This window comes from Cyanidioschyzon merolae, chromosome 8 (genome assembly GCF_000091205.1).
Source record: "Cyanidioschyzon merolae strain 10D DNA, chromosome 8, complete genome".
Lineage (NCBI taxonomy): Eukaryota > Rhodophyta > Bangiophyceae > Cyanidiales > Cyanidiaceae > Cyanidioschyzon > Cyanidioschyzon merolae.
The window spans coordinates 629,701-646,353 of NC_010134.1; the positions used below are offsets into that span (position 1 = coordinate 629,701).

General features: G+C 55.5%; 3 protein-coding genes across 3 annotated transcripts, besides 1 other annotated feature; 1 reads left to right on the forward strand and 2 right to left on the reverse strand.

The window, feature by feature from the left end:
• Nucleotides 1-525: 525 nt before the first annotated feature.
• CYME_CMH246C (probable DNA repair protein SPR18) lies at nt 526-4,794 on the reverse strand (the record flags this gene model as incomplete). Its single annotated transcript, XM_005536123.1, has 1 exon — nt 526-4,794. One exon carries the CDS (start codon nt 4,792-4,794, stop codon nt 526-528), a length of 4,269 nt encoding a protein of 1,422 aa, XP_005536180.1.
• Nucleotides 4,423-5,029: a sequence feature (possible transcribed region).
• A 4,390-nt stretch (nt 5,030-9,419) lies between these two features.
• On the forward strand, nt 9,420-12,485 carry CYME_CMH248C (hypothetical protein; the record flags this gene model as incomplete). Its single annotated transcript, XM_005536124.1, has 1 exon — nt 9,420-12,485. The coding sequence occupies one exon, from the start codon at nt 9,420-9,422 to the stop codon at nt 12,483-12,485; it is 3,066 nt and encodes a 1,021-aa protein (XP_005536181.1).
• An 820-nt stretch (nt 12,486-13,305) lies between these two features.
• CYME_CMH249C (hypothetical protein) lies at nt 13,306-14,859 on the reverse strand (the record flags this gene model as incomplete). The annotated part of the gene is made up of 1 exon (XM_005536125.1): nt 13,306-14,859. One exon carries the CDS (start codon nt 14,857-14,859, stop codon nt 13,306-13,308), a length of 1,554 nt encoding a protein of 517 aa, XP_005536182.1.
• Nucleotides 14,860-16,653: the final 1,794 nt, after the last annotated feature.

The following is a 16,653-nucleotide window of genomic DNA, read 5'->3' on the forward strand; positions in this document are numbered from 1 at the left end:
GATGCTCCTTCGCTGTGAGCAATCACTTGCCTGGTCGGTGCCACCGCTGCCATTGTATACGGATGCAGGGAGCAGTCGCTGGCGATGAACGCAGGTAAAAGAGCCCGCAAAACATCGCCGTTTATCGGATTCCTCAGCAGGTAAAACATTGTCGCCGAGCAGACGCCACGTCGAAGCGAGCAGGACATTTGCCCTGGTCGACGTGATCGGCTGAGGTCTGCAGCATCCGCCGTGCTATGCACACACACACACACAAACACACAACGAATGTACAACACGAACGGCAGCGCTGATGCGAATGTGCAGTATCCGCCGTGCTATGCACACACACACACACACACACACGAACAGACAACGAATGTACAGCACGAACGGCAGCGCTGATGCGCATGTGCAGTATCCGCCGTGCTATGCACACACACACACACACAAACACACACGAACAGACAACGAATGTACAACACGAACGGCAGCGCTGATGCGCATGACTTGACGTCTCCTGCAGAGCCGGTCGAAGCGACACCACTACGCTGACGTGGACTCGGAGCTATCACCATCGGCCTGCAACCGCATATGCGGACCGTTCCATACACAATGCATCACCAGCTGCTGGTTATACTTCAAATCCAGCAGCAACTTGGGAGAAACGAGCAGCGTCTGCGGAAACTGAGACGAGGCGTCGTCCGAGACTTGTGCCTCTTCCATCATCATCTGGATGATCGCCCGTTCATTGTGAGGGTCCATCCCTTGGTTGATTTCATCGATCACGCGTATCGGAGGACGTGCATGACGCTGCATGGCCAACAAGAACAGCATGGTGGCGACCATTTTCTCCCCGCCCGAATGATGCTGTGCGGAGAGCGTTCGAAGCGGTTCATTCGCCCGAAACTGGACCTGAATCCGCAACGCGAGGCGCCGAAGCTCCTCGTCCTCAAGCAGGTCCACTTGTCCCGCACAGTGCAGTTGCTGCAAAAGCCGGCTGAAAGCAAGCGATATGGAACGAACCAGGGTACGGAGATCACGTAGCCATCGCTGGGATTCCTGGTGGAGCTCACGAAGCGCAGTGGCATGCTGCGCACGTTCTCGTTCTAGTTGCTGGCGAAGCGCTTCGATCTGTTGCTGCCGTCGCTCATACACCTGGACGACTTCCGCTGAAACGCTGGTGAGGGCATCGGCCCGAGCCTGTGCCCGAGCGATGCGTTCATCGAGCTCCTCGACGCTGGTCGGGAACTGCCACGCACGGAGCTGCTGTTGCAGCGCTGCTGTAAGCGGTGCGACGGCTTCGGCCTCCTGGCGTTTCTGGCGCATCCTGCTTTTGGCTTCATCGACGCGCTGACGTGCATCGTCACGTTGTTGTAGGAGGGTCTGCATTTCCAGTGCAGCTGTGGCAAGTGAACGCTCTCCTGCGCTCAGCAGCCGTTGCTTATCGAGCATGAGCCAGGTTCGCTCAACGAGGGCAGCGATGGCGGCCTGATGCTGTGCAAGTTGCTCGGCACCAGCAATGACCAGTTGCGCATAATGGTGCGCTGCTTCCGAGGCAGCTCGCTGCCACCGTTTTCGTTTCTCGTCGTCCTTTGCTGTGTTCTGCAAGTCGCGCGCAATTGTCTCCATGAGTGAGCGCTGCATGGTCAGTCGTTGTTGCGCGTGGCGGAGTTGTTTCCGATCCTCGAGCAGGGAGGCGAGCTCCTGCTGTAGACTTCGCTCCTGAATGCGTAGCGCTTTCTCTTGCTCGGCTAGAGCGGCGGCTTGGGCTCGCCAATGTGCCCGCTGGGCATCTAATTGTGCGAGTTGGTCGTCCAGCTGCGCCACTTGTCGTTCATCAGGCATCGCGTAGAGGCCAGCTCGTCGCCGTTGGAGCGCCTCTACCCGAATCGAAACTGATTCCGCGTTGTAGCGCGATAGACGACTCCGGTAGCCGTTCTGCGGCGTGAAGACCGCATACACGCGATGCTTGAGCGCGAGCTCGCGAACATGTCGACCAGCCTCGGCATCAGCGACTGCAATCAAATGAATTGGTACAGCGTCGGCGAGTGCTTTTTTCAAGTTTTCCGGTGCTTCGAAACAATCGCTGAGAAAGGCACGTACGCCAAGGGGCTCCACGCTCGCCACCGGGGCCGGTGGAGCTAACGAAACATCGGGACGCACCAACGCTATCGTATTGACGCGCCAGTGGTTTCGCTGGGACTCTTGAAACACGATTCGTTCATCCTCGGGATGCTCGAAAACGAACACCACTTCCAGCCAGCCCCCTAGTACCGTTTCCAGCACATCGCTATAGAAAGCGTCGCTGGTGCGAACTTCCAGCGGCAACGGACCCCAGACTTGACCTCGAAAGCGTCCAGCTTCTCGTTGTGCAGTTATAAACTGGTAACACTCGATAACTTGACTGTGCGGATTCCGACGCTGTATCAGCGCGAGTCTCTGCTGCCGAATGTTACGCAGGCGATCGCGTTGGTTCTGAAGCTCTTGGAACTGACTTTGCAACGGAGCCAGATGCTGCTGTTCCAGGTTGCGCATTGCATCACTTACCGAGAGCAAGCGTTCGGCGATTTGCTGTCGCTCCCGTCGCTTTTCTTCGATGCGCTTCTCGAGTTCCGCTTCTGTCCCAGTACGTTGCATGAGCGCTGCAAGCTCCGTTTCCAACCGCTCGACCTTGTGCTGGCATCCTTCATAGTTGCGCTTGCGCTCGGCAAGGTCCTGGGCAAGGCGTGCGAGCGCATCATTGGCCTCATCGAAACGCGCTAGCGCCTCGTTCATATCGGCCTGCTGTTGCCGAGCTGCAACCGATAGGTCACTCAGAACTTGTTTCTGGGCATCACGCTCGTGTTGCAGTTGCAGCCACTCCTGCTGCATGGCCCGCAGAGGCGCACAGAGACGCTCCCAGTCTGCACATTTGGCCCGGTACACACGATCTACGGTTTTGAACGCGTCCCTTGCCGCAATTGCCTCTTGTCGGCAGATCTCATAGATGCAGTACGGTCGGTAGAGGCGCATCTGTTCGATCTCTTGCAGAAGCGCCTGTCGCTCCTCGTAAAAGCGAAGCTGTGCCTCGAGCGCCTCATTTTGGCGAATCCAGTCTGCAAGTCGAGCTTCATGCGCGGCAAGACGACTAGCCCAGGCTGCACCATTCGCTTGCTGCTCAGCAAGCGCCTCGAATGCCTCGAGCGCTGCACTGCCGAACACTGCTCGAATCGTTTGCCGCAAAAGCTCCGTGGGTGTGCACTCGACCAGCTCCGGCACGCGCTCCTGTGGCAGAAACGTGCAGATATTGTCTAGCTGGATATCGTAGTGCGCACAGAGCTCCTCAATGGTGCGTTTCGAGACCGACTCCCCGTCGAGGGTGAATCCGCCACGACCATCGCGACTAAAGGAGCGTGATATGCGCCGTCGCGTGCCACTGGCATCCGGGTCGAAGAGTTCTACGTCAATGCGCGCTCGTTCGCAGCCGTGCTTGATGTAGGAGCTGAGCACTGGTGCTCTCGACAAGAGCTCCAGCTTGCCTCCAAGTCCGATGCATATTCCTGCTACAATCGAAGACTTGCCGCTGCCATTGGGGCCCACCACGAGATTTAGGGTCCTCCCAGGCCTAATCTCCATTTCATCGAACGCGAGAAAATGGTGCAGTCGGAGACGCAGGAGTTGACCTCGACGCCAGCCCGCTGTCTCTTGCCCGGAGTGACACGATTCGGTCACTGTTGCAGCAGGGTCCAGTTGAATATGGCGCTTATCGCGATGTAGTCGCGGCCGCATTGCTGTCGTCGCCGTCGCGGCATCCGCGGGGCCAGGTTGCGATAGCGCAGCGCTTCCATGTAGAGCACTGCCTGCTGCTCTGGATGGACCACTGGATGTGACCAATCCAGTGGCAACACGTAGCGCAGGAGCTGGCGATACCTTCCCTGCTGTGTCCGCGACCTGATCCGGGCCAGTCAGAGTCTCTGCAGTAGAGCAGCGTCCGAGAGCCGCGGGCAGCGCGCTCGCCTCGCTGTGCGCTTTCTCGTCATGAACGTCGCTCTCATCGTCGCTGCTTGAGGCAGCAGTAAGCGCTCGTTGGCTCTCGGGCCCGGTGAACGTGTTCAGTGCGGGCGGTAACGTGCGTGTGCTGGCCGTTCGGGAGCACTGGGGTATCGACTCCGGTGAAAGTCGCTTCGAGGGCGACTCGCTGCTGTCGCGCTGTGCGCGCGAAGCTACCCGCACTACTGCTGCTTCTGCTGTTGCAGCGGCGGGAACAGTAGATCTACCGTATGTGCTCGATGCGCCCCTGAAAAATTGTTCAAGCTCTTCTTCGGGCACTTGTGCACGTGTCGATGACTTTGCCGCATTACCTCGCTTCCGAACGTTAAGACGTGTCTCGCGTGTTCGTGGTGATACCTGTGCTTCCGCCTGGGAGCATTCCGCGCCTGTTGCGACTTGCGTTTTCGATGTATGCTCTGCCGTCGAGCGCCCGCTTCGAGCGGTACCGTGCTTGTGGCCTTCTTGTATCGTTTCAGGGGCGGCGGATGTGGGTCGCTGCTTGCGTTTCGCAGTAGCTTGCCTGTCCGAGTCCGCCGCGGACGTCAGGTCGGCACGACTGCCGTAGTAAACATCTACCCTCTTATGGGCCGCATGCCTTTCAGGTTCTTTTCGGATGTGCGTTCGCTTTCGGGACGGTGAGGTCGCCACAAGAGCGGGCTCGTGATCGCTCTCCGAATCACTGCAGAAGGCAAAGGGATCATCGCTTGCCGCAGTGGGTGACTCAGCGTCGATGCCCCGTCGGAGGCTGCTTTCTCGCCTCTTTTGTTGCTTTACCCGAGGCATAGAGCAGCTCTCGACGGAACTGGAATTTCGTGCAACCCTGCTTGGAACCAAGGGGCAAGACGTAGAAGCGTGCCAACGACGCTGCTGCACTGTCAGGCACGAGGTCGCGCCAGCTCCCCAGGCACCGCAAGCGTGACGCTGTGTGCCCGAACCTTGCGATCAGCACCCTCGTAAGCTATTCAGCGGCTGCAGTACCTGAAGTTCCTCTTTCTGGAGCGTTCCGTAAACACTCACTGATGATCAACCGCTTCGTTGGAGTAAGTTCCGCAGCAAAACGCGCCAAAACGGTGTGAACGTTTTGCGCGCCGCTTTTGGCGCGTTCTACGACACCTGCTGAAAAGTGCGCTGTGCTGTGCTGTGCAGCGCTGCATACGCATAGAGAAACTCAAAGAGCAGTGAGGTTTTGAATACCTCGATCAGCGTGCTTTTTGTTCTTATTGGTTCGTATGTCAGGTATTGAACGAATGGGGAGCACCCAGTCGATAGGGAAAATGTCAAGGAAAGCACTTGTGCTGTCACAGTTAACGAACGAGACGTGTCTTTGTTCGACCTGTCAGTTATTCAACGATCTGCGGGGAGAGGAACCATCCTTCTCGTTGTCCTTGTTCTAGAAATCGTACACCCAAAATGGAACCCTTCAAACTCTATTCCTATGAGTTCGCTCTTGCCAATTAATTCCATTCTATACGTTCTTTAAGACCTAGTACAAAACTAGTCACAGGATGCCGAGGTTCCGTACTGCTGCTTCGAAAGGTGATGGGTAGACGTGAACGCTCGAAGCAACCGGTATAATTGTATTGGAGACCGTGCCATATTGAATGACAAACTATTGGCTTCGTCCTGAAATACGAACGCTTCGAATATGGAAGAAAGATGCTCATCTACCTCGATGAGACTTCATTCGGGGCAAATGGTACACCCTAAGACGGGTACTCAGAGAGCGACAAAGCGCTGTCTGTCAAGGACGTATAAGCGAGCGCTCGGATAATATCAGCTCCTGAGGCGATACTGTTATGGCATCGCGTGCCGGTCACGGAACGGGCAGGCTGGTTCTGCCCCAACTCCATTTTCGAAGCACTCTTCGTGGCTTCTCCTACCCAGCTTCTTCACCCTCGATCATTCACGAATCCGCTTCTCATCACTCAAAAGCGGTCACGGAGTTTGCAGTTGCGACTCTCGTTGAGCTGCTATTCGTCCGAGCAAGTCCTTTCTAGTACAATGCAGTCCAAGGTGTCTTCTCTGTCGTCAAAAGACATTTTTGAGCTCACAGTCCAATGGACGAGTCGTTCGTGCCCCTGGCACCATTCTGTACCGAAACCGGCCCTGGACTGCTCGGGTGCTCCTCTGTTCGTGCGCATGCTCGAGTAGAAAGACGCGCTGCGGTCTGTAGGTATGCTCGTGACGGAGGAGTCACGAAAATGTACCCAGGGATTCGGGAATAGACACAGAGATGGGGTGAGCTTCAGTCGTACCGTCCACAAAGAGCGTCTGAATCGCGAAGCGAAAAGGCTGTCGTGTCTGGCCACGATAGTCATATCGTCCCGCTTTTTCGAAGAGAATGCGATGAAACCAACGGGCTTCGAAGAGAAAGTTCCTTCCCAAGACAGGACCAGGAGATACCGGAAGAAAAGCATTTGTTCCAGAAATATACGTCAGAAAACGTTCTTCAAAGCCCTGCTGCTAAAACACATCGACGGAGAGAATCTTCCCATAGATGAGATGCAGGCTGCCACTTAAGGATCGCATAGGATCCTACTTTTGAAAGGCAAACCTTGCTTCGCTCGCCTAGCCGCACCTCGTTCTCCAACTGTTCGTAGGAACTCTGGACACGGGGCTGCCAACTAACCACATCTCTCCGGGATTTCTCGATCAAACTCTCGAATGAAAACACACCTGATGCTCGGTACAGAGGGCTACCATATGGCCTGATCGAAGGATGAACGATGCCCAGCAACGCCTCCCAGAATACCTTGACACTTCGCTGCTGCACACCTGCGGCCAGAATGGCCATAGCGCAGATGCCATAAAGTATGATACCATCCTCAAAACCCATATACGGGGCAAACATTGTCGCCATAAAGTATGATACCATCCTCAGAACCCATATACGGGGCAAACATTGTCGCCATAAAGTATGATACCATCCTCAGAACCCATATACGGGGCAAACATTGTCGCCATAAAGTATGATACCATCCTCAAAACCCATATACGGGGCAAACATTGTCGCCATAAAGTATGATACCATCCTCAAAACCCATATACGGGGCAAACATTGTCGCCATAAAGTATGATACCATCCTCAGAACCCATATACGGGACAAACATTGTCGCCATAAAGTATGATACCATCCTCAGAACCCATATACGGGGCAAACATTGTCGCCATAAAGTATGATACCATCCTCAAAACCCATATACGGGGCAAACATTGTCGCCATAAAGTCTGATACCATCCTCAGAACCCATATACGAGACAATGTTGAACGCCTCGTGATGCGTTCCACGTGCTCGTTGTATGCTCAGGCTACCGGCGTAGAGAAAGGGAGCGCTGATGGGAGGAGTTCTGTCTCGTGTCGATAGAAGCAGTTGACGAGCTGGCTGTGGAGCAGGCATCGAGATGGTAGCGAACCTGGAAGAGATGCCGTCGCAGCGACAGCGACCGTTACTTCAGATCCTCCAAGCTCATGGTGTTAGGTGCCGGCCTCGGAGCTACGCAAGTCGTATCCCGAGGACGGTTCAAATGCGACTACTGCCCTGCACCTTGCGCTATATCGTGCTCCCGAACAGAGCCGCTCAATACAAATCAGAGTTTCTCCCCGCACAGAAGCGCCCTCATATCCTCTGGCGTATATTCGATATGGTTTCCATACGTAGGATTGAGAATCATTATATCACTGTAAACAGTTTTGTGGTGTATGGGTGCCTCATTGCCCTGCGACTGATCTCAACGATTAGGTGCGTAGTATTGCCACAATGTCGCGAAAAGGATTGGCGGAGCTCGCTTACGGTACCGCGTTCATATGGGGAAAATCCAAATAAAATCTCAGACACAACGGTGACCGACGGAATATCAGTTCGCACGCACTTGGTTGCACATAGGCCAAAGTGGACCAACGAGACTCATTTTGAACTGTGCAACGTAGACGAAGAGCAAGACTCGGCGTTGCGCGAGGATCCTGGGTAGAACGGCGTCCTGGTCGTCGCCGTGCCTCTCTTTTTAATCCAGACTACACAGCCCAATACCCGACGGCAAACCAGTTGGAGATGCTCGGCTTTTCCAGACCTATGTATCAAGAGCGTCGAGCATGATTGACACCAGCAGGTATCACAAGAGAGGGAATCACGGCATCGTGACCCTGTTATACGCTCTGAGCACCGTATCGTACTGAAGTGTATACTTAGTACACTCGATCCAGAGAGAACGAGAGCATCTATGTGGCACGTGCGGACGCACCTCGGCAGACGTGTTTGAAACCGCTCTGGGATCGCCAACGATTCGTTTGTACAAAGGCCAGAAGTCCGCTTTGTCAGCTTGTTCAATGCCTTGAGAAAGGAAATGCGCGATAAAACTCGTCATTCGGATGTAGTCTACCGCGCTGGACGTGTGGGCATGCGCACGAGTAGCACGCCATTCCCCTCTGACGAGAGCGTATAACGAGTGCAGGAATCGATACTGTGCGATTACCCCTGATGCCTTCGAGACGACATACAACCATTACGAGCACAAACACAGGACGAAACAGGTCGAGCACAAGATCGTGAAACGGTTATGGGTGCATGACCTGGTGTACTGGAAGCTGACCGAACCTCAGATATTTGAGCAATCGAAGGTGAGAGGCTCGCTGTGGAGCGATTCCACCTGCAACAGAACGTGCAAGCACTTGCTGTTGCGCGACTTGATCGCTTCGCTCAAAATCAGGAAATATCTCAAGTCCTTCCACAATTTCTCCCGGCTTTTTGTCGAGCAAGCTTTCGATAAAATCACTGAATACTCGGCATGCGCTTGGTGCTCAAGTGCTGCACGCTTCCGGTGAAAATAAAACAGGTGGCCAGGAGAATCAACAATGGATTCCCCCCTGGAGCAAGGCATTAATTGGGTACATTCAACGAGCCAGAAAAGCTGGAGCGCTGTTCATGTATCCGTCGGGGACGATTCTCGTGGGCACTGTTGAACCGTCCTGGTAACCTCCAAGTCTACCATACGAGTTCAAGAAACATGATCAGGATCATTCCATTCCATCCACACGTTCAACATCGACAAGCTAGCTTGGGATGTTCAGTTTACAATCTAGAAGAGCGTAAACTATCCTGGATATAAAACTAGAACCTGACAACACCACACAAACAATGCTTTATGGAGTGCGCTTTTGCCAGATCTTGTCGCTTTGGAAGACTAGTCGCCGATGTCCATTTCCGTTCGCAGCGCGTCAAGCAAAGAGCAGCAGACGTTTTCGGTACGGCGTTACGGAACGTTTCTTTGCTGGTCAGCTGGGCGGCAGACATCAATCACCCTGTGACTGCAAATAGGCAGAGTTGCAGCGGGGAAGCACACGCGCTTCCACCTACAGGAGACCACAGACGGGACTCCCCTGAGGCTGTACGAGCCTTTGTACGAGTTCCGCATGCAATCGGACGATGCAACGGAGCTCGGAAAGCACGCCTCTCACCAAGATCGAGAAACGCACTCGCCTGAGGATTCAGCTACAAAAGCGCGTGCTCTGGGTACAGCAGCCGACCCGCTTGAGCGCTACAGGGCCCTGCTTAGCGACTCGCGAAGCTCGAGTTCCCGTCCGCCAGAGCTGCCTCTATTGCAGGAGCTCTATGGCGACGTTCACGCTGCCCTGGTAGACGTATGTTGTACGTTTCTAGACCGACTCGCCCGACTGCTCCAGGACGAGGCAGCTACGAGTGCGGCGCTCGGCACTGGCGAGGCGCTGCTACAGCACAACATAGCTTTACTCACCTCCGTTCGAGAGGCTCGCGCTGTGCTCCTGGATCCGGCACAGGGCAGCCTCTGGTTTCCTTTGCGAAAAGCCTATGCGTACAGGTCTCGCCTTGCAGAGGCCGAAAAATGCTATCAGATAGCTGTGCAGGCGGAACGTATCGCGAGACACCTCGCAACCCAAGACGTTGTCCACGACTTGACCTCTTTTGGCCGCACCCTCGCGTCATTACACGAGTCATTGGAGGAACTGCGACGCTTTCCGAGCCTCAAGGCGGCCACAGAAGAACTGTTTTCGCTCGAGGAGCGTTCCTGGTCACAGTTTCAGCAGGCCTGGCGAAAACAGCTGGCACGCTGGCTAGCCGAAATGCAACACCTGCCGAGCACAAACTTAGAAGAAACGGCTGTGAAATCCTATAACTGGCCTGGCATCGAAGTGTTCTTCCTTCGATGTCAGAGACAGGCGGACTTTGTTGAGATTGTAGCCCGCCTTACCGCCGAAAGCATCGAGCAGCGGTTGCGAACAAACGCTGCCGTTGCACGAGTGGAAGAAGCGCTCACCACGCTTGCCACCGAGAGCGCTCAACCAGGAAGACAATTGCGGCTCGTGTGGGGTCCGGGAGCGCTTCTCGCGGACTCGATGACAGCGACGTGGATACTGGGCGGCAAGGAGCAGCTCGAAGCGCTCCAGACGCTGGCAACGCATGTCCCCAGTGCATTAGAGCAATATCAGGAGCAGCTGCAGACGTATAGCAGGCTCTGGCAAGAACTGCTGGAGACCTCTGCTCCGGCAGCAGCGAGGGCGCCTGCTCAAAGTCCGACGACTGATACCGACTTCAAACGAGGCACCAGTGCGTCTGTGAGCTCCTCGCCGCTCGATGAGCGACAGCAGGCAGCGGCGAGCGACGCCTCCTCTGCGCAACAGCCGGATGCCTCCATATCCACCCGTCATGCTGCTCTGGTAACGATGCTCTTTCGAATGTCCTTATCACGTCTCTGGAATGAATTCACCCGCCTCGCGTCCCTGGATACTTTCCGTTCACAGCAAATCCTGGAAGCGTCTACAGCGCCAGACGGGTTCGCTCTAACCCCAGTGGCTGCGCTTGCTTCGCTCACACAGACGCTGTACCGCTCCGGTACCGAGACGCTGCGTTGTTTGTGGCACACGCTGGTGGTAACTCCAACCGACACGTCAACTGTGTCGACAGTTCGCAACGCACTGCTAGAAAAGGAACTGATTCGCGTATACGATCTCTGTCTGATGCCACGCTTGGTTGTCGCTATGAGCGCAGGTCACGGTCTGCTGGCACCGCAAGTCCTCATGGAGGCGCCGCTTCATCCAGAGGGAACCGAAGATATCCCCGAGGTAGCTGCACTCCAGTCGCTTGCCTCAACTGGTGATGCATTCGCTATGCACTCGCCACGAACGCTCGAAGCACTCTGTGTCGAGATGCGGGCCTTATGCGAGCAGTCTGCACAGCAGACGTGCTCGGAACGCACGCAGAACATGCGGAAAGCGACCCGTATCCTGAAGAAAATGACTGGGTTTTCAGTGAGCCTACGTTTGGCATTTGGGCGTCGACTCGAACAGCAGTGGAAGGAGTGGCTTCCCCAGGACTGCGGTCTCAGTCTACTAGGTTCACTGCTTCCGGCAATGCAGGATGAAGTGGTGCGTTTTCAGACATGGTTTACTGAGGCTTTCTGCAGCATGCTGCATCTAGTGCGCGTACAGCGTGCCGAGCCGTCCACCACAGTGCCTAGTCTATCACCGGGGTTGACGTCGAACGGTAGCATCGCCGAAGAGCGCTTGTCGGCGAACGATGCGAGTGACTACTCTCGAGCATTCCAGACCGTCTTCGAGGCGCTCCACGAATTGTTGAGCTGGACGCTAGATGTCGTAGCGTCCGTTGCACATCAAAAAGACGCCACACGACAGGTGCAGGAGACACAGCGGCTTGCAGAGCTTGTTCAGCTACTTGAAGACCAGCCGCTCGCTTTGCAGCGGGTTTCAGAGAGTGCCGTGTCTGCGTCAGCGTCACCGCTCGCAGTCCTCTGGGCACTAGCTCGGGATCCTGCGCTTCGGGACACCTACTTTGCAGACTGGAACGACACCGAGCACCCAGTAAGCCGTTCCGTAGAGCAGCTCGCCAGGAGTGTCGTGCCGGCGCTGGTCCAGGCTCGAACACTCATTCGGGCGCTTGGCGAAGCGCTCTTCGCGGAGACGCTGCTGCGGCTTGAAGCGACACTGCGACTTCCTGGCGTACACCCGGAACCCGACTACGATACCTCGCTGGATCTTCCGGCACTCTCCGAGCATCCCAGTGAAGCGATGATTGCCTTCGGGGAACGTCTGTTGGCCTTACCATCGCTGCTGGAACCGGTATTGTCCAATGTGCGGAGTGTTGTGCATTTGCGTTGCCTGACACTGCCCCTGTCGCTGCCCGACGATACCGCGATGCAGAGCAACTGGGAGGCTCATATGCAGCGTATCGTTGGGCAAGTATACCGCGATTCGAGGGATATGGAACGATCGCCACGGGGATCTGGTACGAGCATCGAACTCGCCACTGCAGCGCGATCCTGGCTGCTCTGTATGCTGACACCGCTCACCGAGAGGGCGTTTAGGGCATTGCGGGGCGCAGAGACTGAACCCTCGTTATCGCAGCGATCAAGGCAGGTTTCCGTAGATCGGACGTACCTCGAGCAAGTGCTTGGACGTCTCGGCTATTTCGGAAACACACGATGACAAACAAAAGTACATCGGTACTCGTGATGCGCTCAGGATCGCCTGAAGCGCCAGCTCAGACGACTTTGACAGTTGCAGAGCGCATGTTCATGCAGGTCGGTGAGCGCTTGTCGGGTACTCAGTGCGGCAGCGCGTACAACAGTGATACGCTTTGTCGGCATGGATTTCCGGAGCCTGCTCTAGAGACCGCTCGTTCTGGTACTCGGATACGTGACATTTCCTCTGCTAGAGAACGTGTCCAAATGGCTCGAGTCAGGTCTACATACTGGCAAGTTTACTGTAATAAGTGCAACGCTCTGGGCTCAGCGGTTGCTTCGACTACTGTTTCTGTTCTTGTTCCTACCATTCCTCCCATTGCGATTCCTGTTCCTGGTGCCTCCAGTTACTTTACACCGCAGACGCATGCATTCATCAGCACACGACACGAGCTCTATGCACGGGTACGGCGGTATGAAAATCGCTCAGGCGCTTGCTGTTGCCTCACGTCAGCAAGTCCCGTCGGTGCCCCGCCGCATCCCTCGAAACAACCAGCGCGCGATGAAGCAGGTTTCGCGAACCAGTTCTTGTTTGTACGGGATCCGATGTTCGCAGTTGTGCCTCAAGCAATGATCGTTGCCAGATACCTGTGGAACCCGCCTGCTTTTCGATAAAATGAGTGCATCTTCGACGCTCCCACACCGACGATCAACACGGAGCGCCCATGTATTCGCTGCGGATTGTGGTGACGCAGCCAAGCCCTTGCAGACAAACGCAGGCATCTGTTCTGGTTGCCTGCGAGCATACCGACGACGCCAAGGCGTCCGGTAACCCAGCACAGGTCTCAGAGCGAATTCTGGTTTTCGTGCTTTCCCTCGACAACGGATATCTCTGTGGATGCCTCTGGAGCTAGACTTGCCTCCGAACTGGGTTCTGCCTCGGCTGCACTGGACCAGAGCCAAGCAGCTGGTTCCGGAATCATCGGCTGTGCGGTAGGTAAAGCTGGTGGCTGATCATCCCTCCCAACCAGATAGATATTCATGTTCTGGTTGGCTATGGGTTCGTATATCCTCATAAACTGCATCTCCAGCTGGGTGAGCGCGGTTAAAACGCTTTCGCGCTGGGTTCGCTCCCGACCGCACCAGGTTTTGTGCACGTGCCTGCGAGCCGCCTCCAGGGTTTCGAACCCGTCATGACAGGCGGCGAGTGCTGCCCCGCGGTTTTGCTTCTCGGTCTCATCCTGGGACCATAGGCTCATTCCCTGAAGCATACGTGCCCACGCAGTGCTCGTCCGCAGCCGAAACCGCAGATACTCTACCCACCCCTGTAAACGCTCTCCATCGACCTCTGTCCGCGAATGCGCATCGGTGGGTGTGATGTCCTCCAGCACAGTGAGCGCTTCCTCGAAGCGCGCCATTGCCGCGTGCGCAGACGCTGCCCAGCCGCTTAGATCTTCATGTTGCGGTAGTGTGCCGGCAGTTGCTTTGGGAAGCTTTGCTCGAAATCCCCGCACAACTGCCACCATCTCCGCGTGCCCCAGACACTGGAGCAGCAGCGCGTCAATCACGGCATCCTGGAGATCAACTGGAAGCGCGGATACTGCCTCTTCATTGGGGTAATGTTCGTTCCGAATCTCCTTCAGAGCTTGAAGCTCTTCTGCTGCTTCAACAAGCAACTGTTGAACGCGTTCGCGCCGCGTATCCCACGCTGGCGCTTTGCGGGGTGCGCTCTGCTTCCGACTGCCGTTCCGGCGTTTCGAGTCCTGATCCGGGATGCGTTCCGGATCAAAGACGCTGTCCGTGAGCTCCCCTTCTGGATCGCTCGCTACCCGCTTGGCTCGCATCAGCGTCGATAACGCCAGTGCGTACACAACGTTCACCACTTCGAAGCCGCTATCGCCTTTATGAAAGCGATCCCCTGACGCAAGCAACCCCGTCCAGGCGTACTTGGCATTTTCCTCGGCCGAGGCGTCTTCTTTGGAAAGCGCTTGCAAATATTTCGCAACGCGAGAACGCGTCAGCCTTTTGACGTGAACCCTGGTCGCCTTCGACGCCCCCGCACTGTCTGCTGCAACGTACCGTTGGCGTAACGAGAGCGCAGTGTCCGCTGCTGTTGCCTCTAGTGCTCGGGTGTACTTGCGCCCAGGAACATAGACGAAAAGGTCCACTGGAACAATCACCTCGAACTGTCCTGTGTCATGTCTACCGTCTAAAAGTGAATAGCACCCACCCATTCCTGAGACAGTGAGCGGTGCGTGAGCTTCAGTTGAAGGAGGAATTGTTTTTTTAGAACATTGGTGCGCGTCGCACAGCTTCACGTCGAAGCGAAGCTGCGATCTCCAGCGGACGCCCGCTGGCTGCGTGCACCGCGTATCGAGCGCCGTTTTTGCGGTGCGCATGATGCTGGGAAGTTTTGTCGCAGATAAAGATTCAGCCTCTCGTGTCGCCTTCGACGGTGCAGGACTGAAGCACCTATGCGCTGCGCAGCATCAACGCGAACGGTTAGAGACAGACAGAAAGGGAATCGCCAACGACTCTGTGTGTTGCGTGAACTTCAGACAGAGCTTGCACACCGTGATCAAGGTTCGTTCAAGCGCTCTTGGTGGTGCAGTCAAGGGTGTTGTGCGTGGCTATCATAGTGCTTTTAGCGCTGGTATCGTTGCTGCACGGAGGCGGAGCGGCCTGACAACGTCTTGAGAGAGACGTCGGCTCCAGAAAGTGCGGCTTCCCGTTGTGTGCCCGTCTAGCGCCTGCATCTGGTTCTTATGGAGAAGCGCGTTCCGATACGGCTGGAAGCGTTGTCGGTGTGAAGGCAGCGCCATCGTCTCGCCGAGCACGGTGGCGCTAGTACGCGCGAATGCATGCCGGGCCTCCGCTGCTGACTGGCGGTGCTTCACGTGGCAGCACGTTCACGCAAGGAACAACAGCGCGTTCAGAGCGTTGCGTTGCCAGCGAGTGCCGGGGTTGCACTGCGCTACAGCCTAATGGCGTTGCTCACCTGCATGGACTAAGTGCCAGTTGGTGGATTCTGCAAAATACGGGGATTCGCTTTGATCGAATGCGAGCGCACGCCAGATGCTTCTCGGAACGCAATATGTCGTGCACGCGATCGGCATTGACGGAGACCGCACTGAGTGTTTCTTATGCAAATGCACTGAACAGTAGCGCATTGCTCGAATAAGCCCATGATAGGCGTCTTCCATGGATGATGTATATCGTTCGTACGTAATTGCACGAGCGCAGATACACTGAACAGTAGCGCATTGCTCGAATAAGCCCATGATAGGCGTCTTCCATGGATGATGTATATCGTTCGTACGTAATTGCACGAGCGCAGATACACTGAACAGTAGCGCATTGCTCGAATAAGCCCATGATAGGCATCTTCCATGGATGATGTATATCGTTCGTACGTAATTGCACGAGCGCAGATACACTGAACAGTAGCGCATTGCTCGAATAAGCCCATGATAGGCATCTTCCATGGATGATGTATATCGTTCGTATGTAATTGCACGAGCGCAGATACATAAAAGGTTTTCGCTCGTTCATGCGGTATCCTCGGCGATGCATCCATCCCATACACACCAAGCATCGATGCTGCGTCGAGTGTAGGTCACCGTAATCCGTACGAATCCATTCCCGCCCCCGGGCAACTAGGACTCCATGCTGACGTCTTTCATGCGACTGCAACTAGGCGACGGATTCCGGTTCCGCAGATGCTTCATAGATTGTTTGCTTGTTTGCTCATCTAGTTACACATATTCAAATGACCACCAGACTTGCATGACGAAAACGACCGCGTTGCTGCACGATCATCTCGGGCTAATGCGAGACTCGTCCTCATGCACGAAAGGCCAAGTTCGGGGTTCATTCAAGTTCTTCCTAGCGATGCCACGCTCTTGCAAGCGCTCGATCTACACCGATGATCGAGACCGTCTCCAGACCTAGTCAGGACGCAAAGTCCATTCTGAGGCCCGCTTCTCGTCCCGTGACGATAGAGCGTACGTACCTCAATTATAGCGTTTCGTCGGTGAGTGTGCGGCGCATCATAGCGATGCTGCGTAGGCCAATGGTTATAGCTTTGTACGCTGTGCTGGGCAGCCGAAGGAGTTGAATGCCGTTCGAGTGCTCTGTCCGCTCTATATTGGACGCGAAACAACTGCTGTCACAATTGACCAGAGAAATGGCTA